This window comes from Scomber japonicus, chromosome 10, assembly GCF_027409825.1.
Source record: "Scomber japonicus isolate fScoJap1 chromosome 10, fScoJap1.pri, whole genome shotgun sequence".
In the NCBI taxonomy this organism is placed as follows: Eukaryota; Metazoa; Chordata; class Actinopteri; order Scombriformes; family Scombridae; genus Scomber; species Scomber japonicus.
In genome coordinates, this window is record NC_070587.1 from 34,828,599 (window position 1) to 34,843,598 (window position 15,000).

Consider the following 15,000-nt stretch of genomic DNA (forward strand, 5'->3'; position numbering starts at 1 on the left):
GGTTTATACTGGTTTAAACTGGCCAGAACTTGTGTTTTAAGCTGGACTGCTTTATATTTTAAAATTAGTTAAATTGGTTCAGATCAGTAAAAACACAATGTCTCTAAACTCAGTTAAACTGGTTTAAAATAGACGTAAACTGGTTCAAACTGGTTTAAACTTTAAATGAGTTAAACTGGTTCAGACCAGTAAAGACACAGTTACTCTTATCTCAATTAAACTGGTTTAATATAGACGTAAACTGGTTCAAACTGGTTTAAACTGCCTTACAGGGTTAAACTGATCTTCAGAAGTAACATCTGGATGAGTTAACAGCGGTTTGCACTGGTTAAACTGGTTTAAACTGGTTTATACTGGTTTAAACTGGTTTGTCTGCGTCATTAAACATGAAGCTCATCAGCAGATAATCGTCATTTTTACTGAGTTGAGTTTATTTTATCACTGTGAAGTTTTAAAGTGCTGCTACAGATGAAAGCAGTTTGAACCAGTTTAGACCTGCCCTGTCTTCATACGCCATGTGCAACAATCTGGATCTGCTTTAAACCAGATTAAACTAGTGTTCAGACCAGTCAGCAGCACTGGTGAGCTACAGTAGACATGTCTCTGTATACTGGTTTAAACTGGTTTAAACTGGTCCACACTGGTTTAAACTGGTTTGAACCGGTTCTTTACAGCTGTGGTCTCTCTCTGTGTGTCAGGTCCGTCTCCCTGTGAGGAGGAGCGGCGTGCGGCGATGGAGGCGTCCAGCGTCTTCGTCCCGTCCTGCGAGTCTGGAGGATCCTTCAGTTCCGCTCAGTGCCAGCAGGGGGGGCAGTGCTGGTGCGTCGATGCCACAGGGAGAGAACTTCCTGGAACCCGTCGCCATGGAGACGCTCCGATCTGCAGTGAGTCGTGGATCATTATCTTCTCCTCCTCTCCTCCTCCTCCTCCTCTCTCTCCTCCTCCTCTCTCCTCTGCTCCTCCTCTCTCTCCTCTGCTCCTCCCCCTCCTCTCTCTCGTCCTCCTCTCTCTCCTCCTCATCTCTCACCTCTGCCCCCCCTCCTCCCCCTCTTCTCTCTCGTCCTCTCTCCTCCTCCTCTCTCTCTGTCCTCCTCCTCTCTCTTGTCCTCTCTCCTCTGCTCCTCCCCCTCCTCTCTCTCTTTCTTCCCCTCCTCTTCATCTCTCTCTTCCTCCTCTCTCCTCCTCTCACTCGTCCTCTCTCCTCCTCCTCTCTCTCCTATGCTACTCCCCCTCCTCCTCCCCCTCCTCATCATCTCTCTCCTCCTCATCCTTTCTCTCCTCCTCCTCCTCCTCCTCCTCCTTATGTCTCTCCTCCTCCTCCTCCTCCTCATGTCTCTCCTCCTCCTCTCCTCCTCTGCTCCTCCTCCAGGTTCAGGTCCTACAGACTGTCCCTCTCAGCGTCGTCAGGCTTTGTCTCGCCTCCTCTCGGGTGCCGCTGCTCCTCCTCTGACCTCCTCAGACAGATCTCCTCCCTCCTGTCGCTCTCTCCTCCGGCCCCTCAGGCACCTCCTGCCGGTGGAGGAGGACCTGACCTCCTTCCTGTCCCGGCTGGTTGAAGTCCTCCAGGGTCTCTTCCCGTCAGTGGGAGGCGCTGTGGAGGCGCTGGCTCGCTCCTCCCCCCGCCGCCTGCAGGAGAACCTGTTTGGAGGGAAGTTCCTGAAGAGCGTCGCCTCCTTCAACCTGAGCGGAGCGGTGGGAGCACGAGGAGCGCTCGGCCTGCACCTCCTCTCTCAGGATGTCACCTCCCGTCTGCAGGAGAACCAGGACCTGGTCCAGACTGTGAGCAGGACTCTGGAGGACCCCGACTTCGTGTCTGCACTCCAGCACACACTGATGGAGAGGAGCAGCTCCTCCTCCTCCTCCTCCTCACTGCAGGAGGTACGACTCCAAAAATAATCCAAAACTCACAAAACCTCTGAAGCTACTGTGTGTTTTACATCCTCCTGATCGTCCTTCTCCCCTTCTTTTTTCTCCTCTCCAACCGCCTCCTCTTCTTTTTCCTCCTCTCCCTCCTCCTTTTCTTCCTCCTTCTCCTGTTCCTCCTCTTCCTCCTCCACATCTTCCACCTCCTCCTTCTCTTCCTCTTCTTCCACCTCCTCCTCCTCCTCCTTTTCTTCCTCTTCCTCCTCCTCTTCCACGTCATCCTCTTCCTCTTCCTCCTCTTCCTCCTCTTCATCTCCACATCTTCCACCTCCTCCTCCTCTTCTTCCTCATCCTCTTCCACCTCCTCCCCCTCCTCTTCCTCCTCCTCTTCCTCCTCTTCCTCATCCTCCTCATCCTTTTCTTCCTCCTCTTCTTCTCCACATCTTCCACCTCCTCCTCCTCCCCCTCCTCCTCCTCCTCCTCTTCCTCATCCTCTTGCTCCTCTTCTTCTCCACATCTTCCACCTCCTCCTCCTCCACCTCTTCTTCCTCCTCCTCCTCCTCCTTGTTATTTTTAGGTTCTGACTCCTCTGCTGCGTTCCTGCTCCGGTGATGATGATGATGAAGCTGCTGGCTCCCTCTTCGTCCCTCGCTGCACCCCCCTCGGTGGCTTCGAGCAGGTTCAGTGTGGAGCGGCTGAGTGTTGGTGCGTTGACTCTCGTGGTGACGAGGTGTCGGGTTCTCGGATCGCCGGTCGTCGTCCTCGCTGTCCGACCCGCTGCGAGGAACAGCGAGCGGCGGCCATGAAGCTCAGAGCCAACATGGCGGCCGGAGCGGAGATCTACGTCCCTGCGTGCTCGGAGGACGGAGACTTCCTGTCGCTGCAGTGTGATGGAGCTCGATGCTTCTGCGTCGACGCTGATGGGAAAATGAACACGGCCGGGTCAGCAGGGGGCGCCGTCACCTGTAAGTCTGATTTAAACCACTTCCTCCCACTGAGCTAAACACCGCCACTGCTTTACTGTTATTCTGTTGATCTGGAGACGATATGACAATTTATCGATATGACGATGTATCGAAATGTCGATTTATCGATATGACGATATATCGAAATGACGATTTATCGATGTGACGATATATCGAAATGACGATTTATCGACATGAAGATGTATCAAAATGACGATTTATCGAAATGGCGATTCATTGAAATGACGATTTATCGAAATGATGATTTATCGAAATATCGATATATTGATATTTTGCCATATCAATGTATCGTCATATGTTCATATCGATATGATGATACATCGGTATATTGATAAGGTGTCATATATCATAACGTCCCTTGTTTCGTATTCTGCTCTATCGTTTATATCACACTCTTCACAGCAGTATTTTTAATCATTTTGAATAATACGGCAGAATATGAGTCCCATTATCGGCCCCAGATATCGGTCGTCTCTGATCCTGATGATGAGGATCTACGTTCAGAACACAGATGAGTTTTTCTGATCCAGACTCTCGTTGTGTTTCAGGTCCAGAGAGAGCAGAGAAGAAGAAGTCTGCAGGTCAGATAAAAACCTCAAAGCCCAAATTCATTTTTCATTTGGAGTCCTCTTCCTCTCTCTCTCTCTCTCTCTCTCTCTCTCTCCTCTCTCTCCTCCTCTTCCTCTCTCTCCTCCTCTTCCTCTCTCTCTCCTCTCCTTCCTCTCTCCTCTTCCTCTCTCTCTCTCTCTCTCCTCCTCCTCTTCCTCTCTCTCTCCTCTCTCTCCTCCTCTTCCTCTCTCTCTCCTCCTCTTCCTCTCTCTCTCTCCTCCTCTTCCTATCTCTCTCCTCTCTTCCCTCCTCTTCCTCTCTCTCTCCTCTCTCTCCTCCTCTTCCTCTCTCTCTCTCCTCTCTCTCCTTCCTCTCTCCTCTCCTCTCTCTCCTCCTCTTCCTCTCTCTCTCCTCTCTCTCCTCTCTCTCTTCTCTCTCTCTCTCTCTCCTCCTCTTCCTCTCTCTCTCTCTCTCCTCTCTCTCCTCCTCTTACTCTCTCTCTCCTCCTCTTCCTCTCTCTCTCTCCTCTCTCTCCTCCTCTTCCTCTCTTTCTCTCTCTCCTCTCTCTCCTCCTCTTACTCTCTCTCTCCTCTCTCTCCTCCTCTTCCTCTCTCTCTCTCCTCTCTCTCCTCTCCTTCCTCTCGCCTCTTCCTCTTTCTCCTTCCTCTCTCCTCTTCCTCTCTCCTCTTCCTCTCTCTCCTTCCTCTCTCTCCTCTCTCTCATCCTCTTTACCTCTGATTTACAGGAAGTTGCTCTCAGGTGTTCGCTGATGTCACCGCGTTCAGACAGGAAGTGAAGAGCATCATTGCGCTGTCTAACTCGTCCCGCCTCCCGCTGGGGTACGGCTTCCTATTGGCCGAAGGTCTGCGTCTGACCCCCGAGGAGCTGCAGATCGGCCAATCAGAGGAGGAGCTGCAGGTGTCTGATAGGCTGCTGAGCCGCTCCAAAGCTGCGCTGCGATTGGCTGCTTTCTCCAGTGAGTCACAGTTCAAGAAAAGATGAAAGTTCATGTTAAACTGGAGAAGATTAAAATGTCAAATGGTGTAACCACAAAAGAATGATAGATATTACATATGTTATCACCAAGAATGAAAGAAAGAAAGAAGGAAGGAAGGAAGAAAGGAAGGAAGGATGGAAGGAAGGAAGGAAGGAAGGAAGGATGGAAGGAAGGAAAGAAGGAAGGGAGGAAGGAAGGGAGGAAGAAGGAAGAAAGGAATGGAGGAAGGAAAAAGGAGGGAAAGGAGGAAGGAAGGAAGGAGGAAAGACAGAGAGAAGGAGGAAGGGAAGAAGGGAGGAAGGGAGGACTCACTCATAAAGGAATATTTCTGATGCTTATTAATGATGATGTCATAACGTCATCATCATTCTTCTTCTTCAGCTCTTCAGATGTTGCTGCCACCTCAGCGTCGCTCCTACCAGCCGTTCACTCCACAGTGTGACGCTGACGGACACTGGCTGCACACACAGTGTTACCACAGCACAGGTAACACACACAGACACACACACACACACACACACACACACACACACACACACTATATTATAAAACTATAAATGTGTTCTATGTGTTCAGGTCAGTGTTGGTGTGTTGATGAAGATGGAGAGTACATCCCCGACTCTCTGACCAGCCGCTCGCTCCACCTGCCCAAATGTAAGACAACACACACACACACACACACACACACACACACACACACACACACACACACACACACAGAGTAGTAACAGGTGTGTGTGTGTCCTCTGCAGGTCTGACTCGCTGTCAGAGAGCTCAGACTCGCTCTCTGCTCTCTGGTTGGATGAAAGGCTCTGATGTCACCAACGTCGCCACTTCATCCTACCAACCAAAGTGTGAGAAGGTAACACACACACACACACACACACACACACACACACACACATATATATATATACACGTTGTGTACTTGTATTGGTAACTTTATGTGGACCATCGGTGTAAACCTTCATAGTGGGGACCGGTCCTCACAATGTTGGGTTTTAATGTTCATATTGGAATAAACTGTGTGTGTGTGTGTGTGTGTGTGTGTGTGTGTGTGTGTGTGTTTCAGGACGGTCGTTTCTCACTGCTGCAGACAGGAGGCGCTGCAGCCTGGTGTGTGAATCCTGCGACCGGAGAGACGATACAGACGGCAACACGGAGCCCGACAGGACAGCTGACATGTACACACACACACACACACACACACACACACACACACACACACACGCACACACACACTCATGCATCCAGAACATCTCATTAACTTACATTCATTTCAGGTCCCAGCTGGTGTGAGCTTCAGGGTCTCCGTCAATGTCGCCCCGACGGCTCCTTCACTCCGCTCCAGTGTGATGTCACTTCCTGTTGGTGCGTCTCAGAGGATGGACAGGAAGTGGGCGGGACCAGGACGCTGCGACAGACAGGAAGCGTGCCGTCATGTGACCGTGAGTTTCATTCGGTTTTTAAACGTTAACGGTTTTATTCTCAGACGGAGCAACTTCTTCACTTCCTGTTTCCTGTCTTCAGGTCCTCTCTGTCCCGCCCCCGCCGTTACCCATGGTGCACTGGTGTGCCGCCCCGCAGCCGATGGCCGACAGAGCTGTGACCTCGTCTGTCACCGTGGTTACCAGAACGCACTTCCTGTCAGCAGCTTCCTGTGTGAGACGGACAGTCGGAGGTGGGCGGGACTTCAGGCCCCGCTGCCCGGAGCCTGCCAGGGTACGACCTCTGACCTCTGAAAATTAACCTGCAGAGTCTGAAATGTTCAGTATTTAAGTTTTTAGTTTCACTTTATTGTATTTATTCTATTTTATTACTTTTACTACGTACTATTTTTAATATTTATTATTATTATTTTCCATCTCATATTAGGAAGGAAGGAAGGAAGGAAGGAAGGGAGGAAAGGAGGGCGAGAGGGAGGGAGGGAGGGAGAGAGGGAGGAAGGAAGGAAGGAAGGAAGGAAGGAAGGAAGGAAGGAAGGAAGGAAAAGGAGGAAGGACAAATGGAAGGAAGGTGGGAAGAAAAGAGAAGGAGAAGGAAGGAAAGAATAAAAGTGAGGAGGGAAGAAAGAAAAGAAAGGAAAAGTTGGAAAAGGGAGGAAGGAAGGAAGGAAGGAAGGAAGGAAGGAAGGAAAAAAAGACAGGATGGAAGGAAGGAAGGAAGGAAGGAAGGAAGGAAAGAAGGAAAAAAGACAGGAAGGAAGGAAGGAAGGAAGGAAAAAAGACAGGAAGGAAGGAAGGAAAAAAAGACAGGAAGGAAGGAAGGAAGGAAAAAAAGACAGAAAGGAAAGTGGGCCGAATTGGACCCCTGGACGGACCGGTTCTGGCCCACGGGCCGCATGTGACTGTGTGTGTTCAGTCTCTCGGGAGAGGGTGGGTGGGAGGAAGGAAGGAAGGAAGGAAGGAAGATGGAAGGGTGGGAGCAAGGACAGATGGAAGGAAGGAAGGAAGGAAGGAAGAAAGGAAGGAAGTTTGACATGAATGTGACTGTGTGTGTTCAGTCTCTCGGCCTCTACAGTCGGTGTCGTCCTCTCAGCTCTGGACGCTGCCGCCGTCGTCCTGCTCTCAGATCAGCAGCTTACAGCCGCTGCTGTTCAACATGATGACCAGCAGGGGGCTCTGCTCTGCTCAGGTGAGTCTGCTCTGCTCTGCTCTGCTCTGCTCTGCTCTGCTCAGGTGTGGGGTTGCAAAATTCCGGGAATTTTCAAACTTGGAAACTTTCCATGGGAATTAACGGGAGTTAACGGGAATAAACCGGGAATTTACTAAATTGAAGGTATGTTCTTATTAAGGAACTTAAATATATAATCCTGACTAAAACAACCAGATATCATACAGTACAGTAGAATATCTATGCTATCACATGCTCACATAGCACACTGTTTAGTGCAGGGCTACTGAGACCACGCCCCCTACATGCACTGTGCATACTGAGACCACGCCCCCTACACGCACTGTGCATACTGAGACCACGCCCCCTACATGCACTGTGCATACTGAGACCACGCCCCCTACATGCACTGCGCATACTGAGACCACGCCCCCTACATGCACTGTGCATACTGAGACCACGCCCCTTACATGCACTGTGCACACTGAGGCCACGCCCCTATATGCACTGTGCATACTGAGGCCACGCCCCCTATATGCATTGTGCATATTGAGGCCACGCCCCCTATATGCACTGTGCATTAAAGTCTGACTGTGTGTTCAGCTCTCCTCGTCCGGCCGCTCCGTGTCGCTGTGTGACGACTCGACGGTGCGTCTGCTGTGTAACCGTGACGACGACGCGCTGACGCTAACCATCAGGTGGACCGCCACGCTGTCCGACCTTCCGACCTCTGACCTCCCCGACCTCCACGACATCGGTGAGCAGGAACAAACCGACAGGATGTGACGTCGCTGATCAACGTTGAATCATAAATGGAATATGAAATAAAGTGAATCTGTGTTTCTGGTCTCAGCTCTGTTCCTGAATGAGACTCGTCTCCTGGAGGAAGTTCGGGAGCTTCTGGGTCAGCTGACACCGGAGCCCAAACTGGTTTCCGTGACGATTCCGAGCTTCGGCTGTTCCCGTGGTTACCACCTGGACGGTGACGGGGAAGGCTGCGGTGAGTCACATGACGACCTCTCACATCGGTGTCAGTAAGACGGTGATGATGTCATGATGATGTCATGATGTTGTGATGATGTCGTGATGATGTTGTGATGATGTCATGATGATATTGTGATGATGTCGTGATGAAGTCTTGATGACGTCATAATGAAGTCTTGATGACGTCATAATGAAGTCTTGATGACGTCATAATGAAGTCTTGATGACGTCATAATGAAGTCTTGATGACGTCATGATGATGTTGTGATGATGTCATGATGACGTTGTGATGAAGTCGTGATGATGTCATAATGATGTCATGATGTTGTGATGATGTTGTGATGATGTCATGATGATGTTGTGATGATGTCGTGATGATGTCATGATGATGTTGTGATGACGTCGTGATGATGTCCTATGTCCTCCAGTCGTTTGTCCTGCTGGGAGTTTCTTCAGGGAGGGGGCGTGTCCTCTGTGTCCGACGGGAACCTATCAGGATGAAGAGGGGCGGGACTTCTGCAACAAGTGTCCCAGAGGATCCTCACCTGCTGGAGCATCGTCTGTCAATCAATGTGAGATCACCATGGATACCAAATACACACTTATTACAAAATACAACATTTGCTGTCAGTGGAAGAAATATTACATTTAAATTATTTACCTGTTTGATTGACAGGTGTGACAGAGTGTCAGAGGCGGGGCTTACGCTGTTCAGACCGCGGCGACTTCCTGCCAGCACAGCCTGACTTCCTGTCCGACAGGTGGAGGTGTGTCGATAGCGAGGGGGCGGAGCTCGAGTGGACCAATAGCGACGCACCGCTGACTGATGACGAGTGCTCAGGTGACGACTCAGCAGCCAATCAGAGAAGAGCTCACAGACTACAGCTGTTTCCTGTTTGTGTTTAAATGTGTGTATGTGTGTTACTGTGTGTGTGTGTGTGTGTATGTTACTCTGTGTGTGTGTGTGTGTATGTGTGTGTGTGTGTGTGTGTGTGTGTGTGTGTGTGTGTGTATGTTACTGTGTGTGTGTGTGTGTGTGTGTGTGTATGTATGTGTGTGTATGTTACTGTGTATGTGTGTGTGTGTGTGTGTGTAGTTCTCAGCAGGTTTCAGGCTGTTCCTGGATCAGAGCTGATAGTTGGAGCTGAAGACGCTGAAGTCCTGCAGACGATGACCTCTGACCTCCGAGCCTGTGTCCAAGGTGATACACACACACACACACACACACACACACACACACACACACAGAGCATGTTTGTGGTGTGTATTTGTGTGTTAACTGTGTGTTTCTTCCCTCAGCGTGTGCAGTGCAGCCGTCCTGTCACCATGTGGCGCTGATCAACGGACAGACTCAGTGTGAACTGTACAGCACACACACACTGAACACACACTGCAACACCTCCCAGCAGGTACACACACACACACACACACACACACACACACACACACACACACACTCACACACTGAACACACACTGCAATACCTCCCAGCAGGTACACACACACACACACTTAAACTTTTACTCCCCGTCTGTGTGACTCCAGACTAAAGGGTTTCTGGGTAATCCTGAGGCCGAGCTTTTTGATTGGCTGAGCTGCTTTGTGAGGGTGAGGGGCGGAGCTTCTGACCTGCTCATCATCAGGAAGAAAGGTATGGGAACCATGGCAACCAGGTGCCGTAACCTTGGTAACCACTGATGGTTAAATACAGGTGTGTTTACCTGAGTGTGTATCTGTGTGTGCGTGTGTTGCAGGGGCGGAGTCTCCCTCGCAGCAGCAGCAGCAGCAGCAGCAGCAGCAGCAGCAGCAGCAGGGCTTTGTGAGGATGAGGATGATGAAGGCCGTCTCAGGTGTGTTCAGGACTCAGGTGTTCTCCTCTAGGCGGACCTCTCTGTCTGACGCGCACCGTTTCTGTCAGGACGGCTGCAGCCGCGACACCTGCTGCCACGGCTTCATCCTGAACCAGAACAGCCTGAACGGAGGTACGTTACCGTGGAGACGGGGGCATGTTACCATGGAAACGGAGGCACATGTGACAAATGTCTGAATGAATCTGCCCCCCCCCCCTCCCTCAGGTTCCCTGCTCTGTGGTTGGCTGAGAGCTCCGTCAGTCCTGATGTGCGGAGAAAAGGACTGGGACGTCATTGGACAGGGTTCAGCCAATCGGATCTGTGGGGCGGGGCTTACCTACAACGAACAGCAGCGAAGCTTCCTGTTTGACTTCGGAGGACAAAAGTTCACCATCAGTAAGAATCTGAGATGAAGATATGAACACATGAACACGACATGAAACCATCATTAACGTGTTTGTTTGGTTGCAGCTGATTCTGCTCTGCCGGCCGACAGTAAGAACAAGAAGGACTACCAGGCCTCCATCGTCAGCTTCCAGGCCGTCTACCTGAACACAGGTGAGTGACCTCTGACCTCTGACCCCAAACGTGTCTGTGTAGATGTAGAAATGATAAACTGATCATCTCATCTGTACTTTCAGGAAACAAACATCTTTAGCTTCATGTAAATCTGAACGTATCAGGACTCAAAGGGTTAAATGTGATGACATCATCGACAGTGAAGTTTGTCCCTCGGTGCTTCCTGTTGATGTTTTTCACTGTTATGTTTCAGACGCTGAGTCGGCAGCTTCCTGTGCAGCAGCAGAGCTCAGTCCTCCTGCTGATGGTTCGTATCTCATTACTGATGCTGGAGACGGTTAGCTAGTTTACGCTACTTTATATACAGTTAGCTAGTTTACGGTACTTTATATACGGTTAGCTAGTTTACGCTACTTTATATACAGTTAGCTAGTTTATTCTACTTTATATACAGTTAGCTAGTTTACACTACTTTATATACAGTTAGCTAGTTTACACTACTTTATATACAGTTAGCTAGTTTACACTACTTTATATACGGTTAGCTAGTTTACACTACTTTATATACGGTTAGCTAGTTTATACTACTTTATATACAGTTAGCTAGTTTATACTACTTTATATACAGTTAGCTAGTTTATTCTACTTTATATACAGTTAGCTAGTTTACACTACTTTATATACGGTTAGCTAGTTTATACTACTTTATATACAGTTAGCTAGTTTACACTACTTTATATACAGTTAGCTAGTTTACACTACTTTATATACAGTTAGCTAGTTTACACTACTTTATATACGGTTAGCTAGTTTATACTACTTTATATACAGTTAGCTAGTTTACACTACTTTATATACAGTTAGCTAGTTTATACTACTTTATATACAGTTAGCTAGTTTATACTACTTTATATACAGTTAGCTAGTTTACACTACTTTATATACAGTTAGCTAGTTTATACTACTTTATATACGGTTAGCTAGTTTATACTACTTTATATACAGTTAGCTAGTTTATACTACTTTATATACAGTTAGCTAGTTTACACTACTTTACATACAGTTAGCTAGTTTACACTACTTTATATACAGTTAGCTAGTTTATACTACTTTATATACAGTTAGCTAGTTTAGTCCAGTGGTTCCCAACCTAAGTGGTGACACTCGGCTGTGTGTGTGTGTGTGTGTGTGTGTGTGTGTGTAGTTTCAGTACAGATGAAGTTTGAGTCTCTGTCGGAGGACGACGTCCTCGTGGATCCTCAGAGGAAACTTCCTGTTCTCTCCTTCTGGCTCAACCAGCAGAACTACGACTCCCAGCAGGCATTGCTCTGGTGTCTCACACGTACGTCACACTTCCTTCTCTCTGAGCGTTCACGCTGCTGCCGCCTGATCAGCTGACTGTAGTTTGTGTTTCAGGCTGTGATGAGGAGCAGCAGTGCTCCGTGGCGGACCTCAGAGACGCTGACTCAGCAGGTTTCTTCAGCTGCTCGTTGTTTTCGGACACTCGAGTGTGCGGTGCTTACGACACGCCGCTGAGACGAGCCTGCCGCCCCCTGCTGGACAGGAGGCCCAACAGCACCTACAGCAAGAAGGGTAAAAACACACAGGATGACGTCACTGCTGTTTATTAAAGGGATTCATTACAGGTGGTTAACTGTGTGTGTGTGTGTGTGTGTGTGTGTGTGTGTGTGTGTGTGTGTGTGTGTGTGTTCAGTGGACCTGTCCGGACCGGTGAAGAGTTTCTATGAGAGAGTTTCCTTCCAGAAGATGGTTTCTTACTCCGTCCGCAGCCGAGTCACCCTGAAAGAAAACACACCGCTGTCTGAGGGGTAACACACACATACACACACACACACACACACACACAGACACACACACACACTCTCACACACGCACACTGTCAGAGTAACTTACTGTGTGTGTTCAGCTTCATGCAGTGTGAACGGCGCTGTGACGAGGATCCTTGTTGCCGTGGTATCGGCTTCGTCCGCGACACCAAATCCGCAGGTATCCATGGTAATGGGCAGGTTTTATATGTGTGGTGATGTCATGACAGTCAGACTGATTATAATTAATTACATGATGTCTGTGTGTGTGTGTGTGTGTGTGTGTGTGTGTGTGTGTCTATGTGTGTGTGTGTGTGTGTGTGTGTGTGTGTGTGTGTGTGTGTGTGTGCAGGTGTGGTGTGTCTGGCTCTCATCAGTCTCGGGGTTCAGACCTGCGGTGAGGACGACAGGACGACCTGGAGGACTCAGGACTGCAGCGAGTCTGACGTGAAGACGACACCAGATCCATTCGGCTGGTACCAGAAACCTGGTACACACACACACACACACACATTAATACACACACATACACACACACATACACACATACACACACACATTAATACACACATATACACACATACACACACACATACAGATACACAGTAATAACTACACATTGTGTTGTTGTGTGTTTTCAGTGAATCAGTGGAGTTCGTCTCCGTCTCTCTGTCCTCCGTTCAGCCTGCCGCCTAGCAACGGTGAGTCTGAAATACTGCAGTAGTAGTACTACTAATACTACTACTGATAGTACTACTCATAGTACTACTGATAATACTACTACTAATAGTACTACTAATACTACTACTGATAGTACTACTCATAGTACTACTAATGGTACTACTGATAGTTATACTAATGGTACTACTGATAGTACTACTAATACCAGTACTAGTACTACTGTTAATACTAGTACTAGTATTAATACTACTAATAGTATTAATACTACTAATAGTACTACTGATAGTACTACTAATAATACTACTAATAATACTACTAATGGTACTACTGATAGTACTACTAATACCAGTACTAGTATTAATACTACTAATAGTACTACTAGTAATACTACTAATAATACTACTAATACTAATACCAGTACTACATTTATAAGTGCTGCTGGAGTTTCTGCTACTGCTGCAGTACTAATGTTTGTGTGTCTGTGTGTGTGTGTGTGTGTTTTTATGTGTGTATGTGTGTGTGTATTCTGTGAATGTATGTGTGTGTGTGTATCTGTGTGTGTGTTTGTGTATTTCTGTGTCTCTGTGTGTGTGTGTGTGTGTTTGTATCTGTATGTGTGTGTATGTGTGTGTGTATCTGTATATGTGTGTGTGTGTGTCAGTGTCGGATCAGTGGCGGCTCCACGCTGACTCAGCATTCCTCGTCGACCCGTCTGTCTCTACGTATGACGTCATCCACGTGAGCCGTGACATCGCTGTGGACCAGGACAGGACGAGGGACTGGTGTCTCCACGGTAACCACCGCTGTTTAAAGGTTTGGTGTTGGTTCAGACAGGAAGTGGCGGCCCCTGACACTTGTTGACTTGCTGTTCCAGCGTGTGAGGAGGCGGCGTCCTGCGTGGCGGTGTCAGTCGGACAGACGGAGTCGGCAACCCGCTGCGTCCTCTACCCCGACACCAGCGTCTGTGGCCCCGCCCCCGGCTCAGGCTCCGCCCCCCGACACTCCTGCAGGCTCATCATCAGAGAGCCCGCCCCCCAGCTGTACATGCGCACAGGTGAGCCAACCGGCCAATCACAGTGCAGCTACTGCCAGCTGTAACACACACACACACATACACACACACACACATAACACACACACACATGCATAACACACACATACACACACACATACGCATATACATATAACACACACACACATACACACACACATTTACATATAACACACACACACACAACACACACACACACACACATATATAACACACACACACACACATATACATACGTAACACACACACACACACATACTATATAAGACACACACATATATAACACACACACACACACACACACACACACTTTGATCCCCGCTGTGCTCACCTGTCTCTTTGTCTTCAGAGTGGGTGCCGTTGGTTACGTCCGTCTCCATCCCGGGTCACGGGACCCTGCGGGGCGTTGCCGTGGAAACGGCCCTGGGCTCAGACAGGAAGAAGGTGGCTCAGTTCCTCGGAGTCCCGTACGCCCGTCCACCAATAGGATCGCTCCGCTTCGCAGCAGCTCAGCCGGCTGATTGGACGGGAACCTGGGACGCCACGAAGCCACGGTAACCACCCAACAGGAAACAGGAAGATAAATATGAGGTTTCTTTGTGTCCATGTGGTCCATGTAGCTTCCTTCCTTCCTTCTTCCTCCCTCCCTCCCTTCCTTTCCTCACTCCCTCCCTCCCTTCCTTACTTCCTTCCATCCTTCCTTCTTCCCTCCCTCCCTCCCTCTCTCCTTCCCTCCCTTCCTTCCTTTCCTCCCTTCCATCCTTCCTTCTTCCTCCCTTCCTTCCTTCTTCCTCTCTCTCTTCCCTCCTTTCTTCCTTCCTTCCTCCCTCCCTCTCTCCCTCTCTTCCTTCCTTCTTCCTCCCTCTCTCCCTACTCTACTCAACAACACACACTCAACTACACACACTCAACTACACACTCAACTACACACTCAACGCTGCTCAGACCAATGGTTTCTTCTTCTGGTGTTCAGGCCGAGCTGCATCCAGCCGGGTGATGAAGAGTCAGCAGCCTCCAGTGAGGATTGTCTCTACCTCAACGTCTTCACTCCTGCAGGCCTGGTAACACATAACCCTTCATC

General features: G+C 49.0%; 1 protein-coding gene across 1 annotated transcript in view; it reads left to right on the forward strand.

Annotated features, from left to right (window-relative positions):
* Positions 1-15,000, forward strand: part of tg (thyroglobulin) — a 26,314-nt gene that overhangs the window by 5,689 nt on the left and 5,625 nt on the right. The window contains exons 8-40 of the mRNA XM_053327725.1: positions 699-884; positions 1,370-1,878; positions 2,441-2,828; positions 3,398-3,430; positions 4,144-4,374; positions 4,777-4,881; positions 4,972-5,049; positions 5,148-5,257; positions 5,468-5,579; positions 5,679-5,843; positions 5,926-6,117; positions 6,899-7,029; positions 7,612-7,765; positions 7,862-8,008; positions 8,421-8,564; positions 8,669-8,833; positions 9,089-9,193; positions 9,292-9,401; positions 9,538-9,643; positions 9,747-9,974; positions 10,068-10,238; positions 10,314-10,400; positions 10,615-10,668; positions 11,566-11,703; positions 11,778-11,954; positions 12,076-12,190; positions 12,289-12,377; positions 12,540-12,677; positions 12,829-12,888; positions 13,530-13,661; positions 13,743-13,922; positions 14,269-14,473; positions 14,893-14,980. Coding sequence (XP_053183700.1) covers positions 699-884; positions 1,370-1,878; positions 2,441-2,828; positions 3,398-3,430; positions 4,144-4,374; positions 4,777-4,881; positions 4,972-5,049; positions 5,148-5,257; positions 5,468-5,579; positions 5,679-5,843; positions 5,926-6,117; positions 6,899-7,029; positions 7,612-7,765; positions 7,862-8,008; positions 8,421-8,564; positions 8,669-8,833; positions 9,089-9,193; positions 9,292-9,401; positions 9,538-9,643; positions 9,747-9,974; positions 10,068-10,238; positions 10,314-10,400; positions 10,615-10,668; positions 11,566-11,703; positions 11,778-11,954; positions 12,076-12,190; positions 12,289-12,377; positions 12,540-12,677; positions 12,829-12,888; positions 13,530-13,661; positions 13,743-13,922; positions 14,269-14,473; positions 14,893-14,980 — 5,033 coding nt within the window. The remainder of the gene's footprint in view (positions 1-698; positions 885-1,369; positions 1,879-2,440; positions 2,829-3,397; positions 3,431-4,143; positions 4,375-4,776; positions 4,882-4,971; positions 5,050-5,147; positions 5,258-5,467; positions 5,580-5,678; positions 5,844-5,925; positions 6,118-6,898; positions 7,030-7,611; positions 7,766-7,861; positions 8,009-8,420; positions 8,565-8,668; positions 8,834-9,088; positions 9,194-9,291; positions 9,402-9,537; positions 9,644-9,746; positions 9,975-10,067; positions 10,239-10,313; positions 10,401-10,614; positions 10,669-11,565; positions 11,704-11,777; positions 11,955-12,075; positions 12,191-12,288; positions 12,378-12,539; positions 12,678-12,828; positions 12,889-13,529; positions 13,662-13,742; positions 13,923-14,268; positions 14,474-14,892; positions 14,981-15,000) is intronic.